The 4,194-nt window shown below is 56.8% G+C and overlaps 2 protein-coding genes across 2 annotated transcripts in view; one reads left to right on the top strand and one right to left on the bottom strand.

The window, feature by feature from the left end:
- LOC113210794 (apyrase-like) overlaps positions 1 to 2,364 on the top strand; it is a 5,510-nt gene extending 3,146 nt beyond the window's left edge. The window contains exons 6-9 of the mRNA XM_052277294.1: positions 933 to 1,023; positions 1,438 to 1,616; positions 1,695 to 1,848; positions 2,008 to 2,364. Coding sequence (XP_052133254.1) covers positions 933 to 1,023; positions 1,438 to 1,616; positions 1,695 to 1,848; positions 2,008 to 2,162 — 579 coding nt within the window. The 3' untranslated portion in view covers positions 2,163 to 2,364. The remainder of the gene's footprint in view (positions 1 to 932; positions 1,024 to 1,437; positions 1,617 to 1,694; positions 1,849 to 2,007) is intronic.
- On the bottom strand, positions 2,243 to 3,744 carry LOC127752326 (xaa-Pro aminopeptidase 2-like). The gene is made up of 4 exons (XM_052277295.1): positions 3,477 to 3,744; positions 3,255 to 3,317; positions 3,096 to 3,172; positions 2,243 to 3,010 (listed from the first exon to the last, which is right to left on the bottom strand). Exons 1-4 carry the CDS (start codon positions 3,613 to 3,615, stop codon positions 2,681 to 2,683), a joined length of 609 nt encoding a protein of 202 aa, XP_052133255.1. The 5' UTR covers positions 3,616 to 3,744; the 3' UTR covers positions 2,243 to 2,680.
- Positions 3,745 to 4,194: the final 450 nt, after the last annotated feature.

The following is a 4,194-nucleotide window of genomic DNA, read 5'->3' as shown; positions in this document are numbered from 1 at the left end:
GGGGAGGGTGCCGTGCTCACTCTCTCCCCTGGTCGGGCAGGCTCCTCCCTCCTCCCCGCCGGCGGCACCACGCGCGTATCATCGTCAACCCGTCCGAGAGGGACATGTCTGTCGACATCTGTTCTGTCTGCTTCGATTATGTTTGTCACCCCCCCGCCCTCGTTAACCCACGGCCTACGATATTTGCTGAATAGATTTGCCAAGTCCCACATTAAGAATTAAAAGGGGAGAAAATAAATCACTTTGCGGAGATCATTCTCTTATGGAACGTTTCGGGGGTGCTCTGAAGGGCCTCCGCGAGCCACAACGAAACTGTCTGGACGCGTGCTTAATGTGTACAAAGCACTTGAGCGCCCCTCTCCGTACCCCCCCCCCCCTCACCCCCCCCCCCCCCCCGCGGGCGGCCCCCGCGGCCTCTCCGTACCCCCCCCCCCCCCCCCGCGCGGGGGGGGGCGGGGGGGGGGGGGGGGGGGGGGGGGGGGGGGGGGGGGGGGGGCGCTCGACGGAACAAAGAGGGGGCGTTAAAAAGCAGCGACGGCGGTGCTCTCGCGAAAGAAATGAGGGGGGTTCGCGGGGGTGGGGGGAGGAGAAAAAGGCGCCAATTTCACTGCGGCGGTGGCGGGGCTGCCGGAGGCCCCCTCCCCCTCTCCCTCCTCCCTCTAGGGGGGAGGGGGCGTCTGCTATAGCAGAGGGCGTGAAGGGCGACCTCCTGCAGAGTGGAAGCTCCTGGTGCAGCGACGGGCAACGCAGCTGCCCACAGCTCACCGGACTGCCCGCTACACTGAAAAACGCCGGCGCATATTAAATTATACATCATTCTTGAAATGCCCACGACTGTCGAAAGAATTAAAATTAATAATATACTTGGCCAGCTGTATGAGAGATCGTTTCGTGCGCAGGCACACTCACTGTTCTGATCTCCAAACTTGCAGTACGTCGGGAAGGGTCCGGAGGGCACCTGGACGGCGGCCTCCATCGCCTTCATCAACGCGGGCGGGCTGCGCACCAACATCGCTCCAGGCAGTAAGGAACGAAAACAAAGAACAAAAACAAAAAAAAACAATGACAAAATTACAGATCATATTTTAAATCCCATTTTTTTCCGGGCTCGGCGCCTGTGATACTCGGGGTAGGCCACCCCGCACTGCACGCATGCACTGCAGGCGAGATGTTGCCTACCTGCCAGGCGCTATGAGAGCTTGGAGGAAGGCTGAGGCTGACAACAGTTCGGTGGGAGCTCGGCAGCTTCCAAACACGGGACGTGCTTTCCGGGTGGCTGCAAAGTAGTTATCTCGCGTGTTTTTGACTGTCTCTGAACCCGCGGGAGGTAGACAGCCTCACTAGGGGCAACTGCGGGACAGCAGCCCACCCCTCGGCCGGGCACGACGACCAGCTCGGACGGGGGGCGTTCAGTGACCGCAAAGCGTCTGCTTTCAGACATCACGTACGGCGACCTAGTGGCCGCGCAGCCCTTCGAGAACTCTGTGGACCTGGTGGACATCCAGGGCCGCTACCTGCTGGACACCCTCGAGGACACGATGGACACCCTCACGCTGCTGCAGTGGAGCGGGCTCCGCGTGGAGTACGACTACGGCAAGCCGGCCAGACAACGAGTCGTAAGCTTTTTTCTTCTTTTTCTTTTATTTGAAAGTTCATGGTTAGGGAGCAGCCGATGATGTTTTCCCCCGGGCCAGGTCCGCGCCGAGGTGCTGTGCGCCGCGTGCTCCATCCCCGAGTACCGGCCCATCCGGGACGACGACGTCTACACCATCGCCGCGCCGTCCTTCATCATCGAAGGCGGCGACAACTTCATCACGTTCCAGACCAAGCTGACAAACCGTAGGAAGGGTAAAAAATTAAATCTGTTTTTCCTTCTTTAAAAATAAATAAATAAATAAAATGTTTTTTTTTATTTGTTACAAAATGAGTTTTTTCTCGAAAGTTGTATTTTTTTTCTCAAAAGAGTTGTATTTATTTTTCATTTTTTTCTTTCTCGTATTCTTACAGGGCCCGTGGACATGGACGTGTTCCAGGCGTACCTCGGTACGCACAGCCCGCTCGTCACGGAGCTCGAGGGTAGAATCCGCATCCTGAACAAGCAGGCCCACCAGGAGGCTCTGCACGCCGGGCGCCATCGGCGACCACGCACGCTCTTCTACTAGAGAGAGGAAGAGAGACAGAGAGAGAGAGAGAGAGGGAGAGAGCGGGGGGCGGGAGGGGGGGGGGCGAAGAGCACACTCGCTAAAGCGGAAGCTGTCGTTTATTATAATTAAGTTGGGAACGGCTTGAACACAAGTAACAGCCCCACCAAGGCAGTAGAGGCCGTGAATGAATACACAGTATTAAAGACAATCTTAAAGCTAACGCCATCTTAATTACTATCACATAATGCCTATTAAGCACTCGTACAAAATTACACAACACGATATTTTCAGAGGTAGTACTCTATTTCACACAAGAATATTTCTTTGGCCCACCCGCCTCAAAAAAAACTTAGATCCACGAAAAGTATATCCTCAACAATAATTGTTGCGTCCAACCGCGAATCGAGTCCGAATACGATTTTGATCGGGAATGTAGTTTACTTTCCTCTTAGCGCAGTGCATTGCGGTGAGGCATACTGCTTGGTCTCGCCAAGTAGGTAGGCCAACCATCGGCCAACCATCGGCCAACCACTGGCTCACCACCGGATTAGTGCGGCGAGCGAGGACACGAGCACCAGGGGCAACATCAGCTCTCCGACGACGGGGACCCCCGGGGCGGCGCCGGCGGCCAACCGGGGGCAGCAGTGCTCGGGCACGTACAGGGTCTGGTTCAGCATCCAGTAGAAGGCGGCCATGTGCAGCTTGGCCTTGAGGACGGCGCCGACCTCCTCGCGGACGCGGGCGTTGTACTCGTTGAGCCAGTTACGCTGCTGCGGGCTCAGCATCGACACGTCGATGAGCTTCACGTTGAACGGCACCAGGGTGGCCGTCCGGAACTCGTAGAACAGCGGGGCGTCGGGGGCGTCCTGGAGCAGGGAGACGCAAGAGACAGGCCGTCAGGCAGGAGGAAGAGGACAGATCGAACCTCGCCATAGAGCGCTATATACTCACGGGGGACTTCTTTTCCACCACTTCCAGCACGTTCTCCAAGCGCACGCCGAAGTCGTTCTTTTTGTAGTAGCCCGGTTCTGCGAGAAATAGTTCGTTATAACAAATATTATGATTGGACATGACATACCGGGAGAGAGGGGGGGGGGGGAGAGAGCTTACCAGCCGTGAGGAAGTTGCCGACCTGCAGTCGCTGAGTGTTCTCCCCGTAGAAGATGTTGGGTTCTGTCAGGAGGAGAGCGGGCTTCACGATAATTCAAATTCAAATTGATTCAAAGAAAAAGAGGGACGAACAGAAAGCTGTACGCAATTAGTTTGAGTAGTTTCCACTGTCGGGAAAATTGCGAAGATAAAATGAGTTCAGCTCTTCCCTCTTCAACTCACCCTCGTGCACGTTGAGGAAGGCGCCGATGCCGTGGCCGGTGGGGTGGCCGTAGTTCTCGCCGCCCTGCCAGACGGCGGCGCGCGCCAGCGAGTCGAGCGAGTGCGCGCCCATGGAGGCCGGCACCGAGGCGCGCGACATCTCCACGAGCCCCTGCAGCACGCGCGTGTACGCCTCGACGTGGGCGCGCGCGGGCGTGCCGAAGTGCAGCGTGCGCGCCACGTCAGTCGTGCCGTCTGCACAGAGGGGGAAAAAGAGAAAAATTATTTCTTTTTTACATGAAGTAAAAGAAAAAGAGGTAATAAATATGGATTGTAGGGCTGTTTCATAAAACGACACTGTGAAAAGTAGGCGTCCCGGAATAATGTGCTCATGTTGTATGCGGAAAAGCAAAGACAAAAGGTCATAAGAAAACAAGAAAAAAACCTGAAACGAAGAGAATGGGTTCGCCATTTTTTTACAGTTGAATATTGTAACTCCCCCCCCCCTTTTTTTAGCTTTGAGACCCCCTTGTGTGATGATGAATCTTTGGCGCGGTCCCCGTGCGGAGATGGGTAGGCAACCCATGTGGCGGCCGCGTCGGACTGGGCGAGCGACTGGCGGGCGCGGCTCGCGCGCGGGCAGCGGGCAGGGCCGGGGAGAGGAGGAGGAGGGTCAAGGAGGCAAAGAGGAGGAGCAGCGGCGGTGCGGCCGCGGTGCTGGGGAGGGGCAGGGGGAGGG

Source organism: Frankliniella occidentalis, unplaced genomic scaffold (genome assembly GCF_000697945.3).
Source record: "Frankliniella occidentalis isolate FOCC.00 unplaced genomic scaffold, Focc_3.1 Scaffold9, whole genome shotgun sequence".
Taxonomy (NCBI): Eukaryota; Metazoa; Arthropoda; class Insecta; order Thysanoptera; family Thripidae; genus Frankliniella; species Frankliniella occidentalis.
Note: the sequence above shows the minus strand (reverse complement) of the source record. Positions and strands in the feature narration are given on the sequence as shown.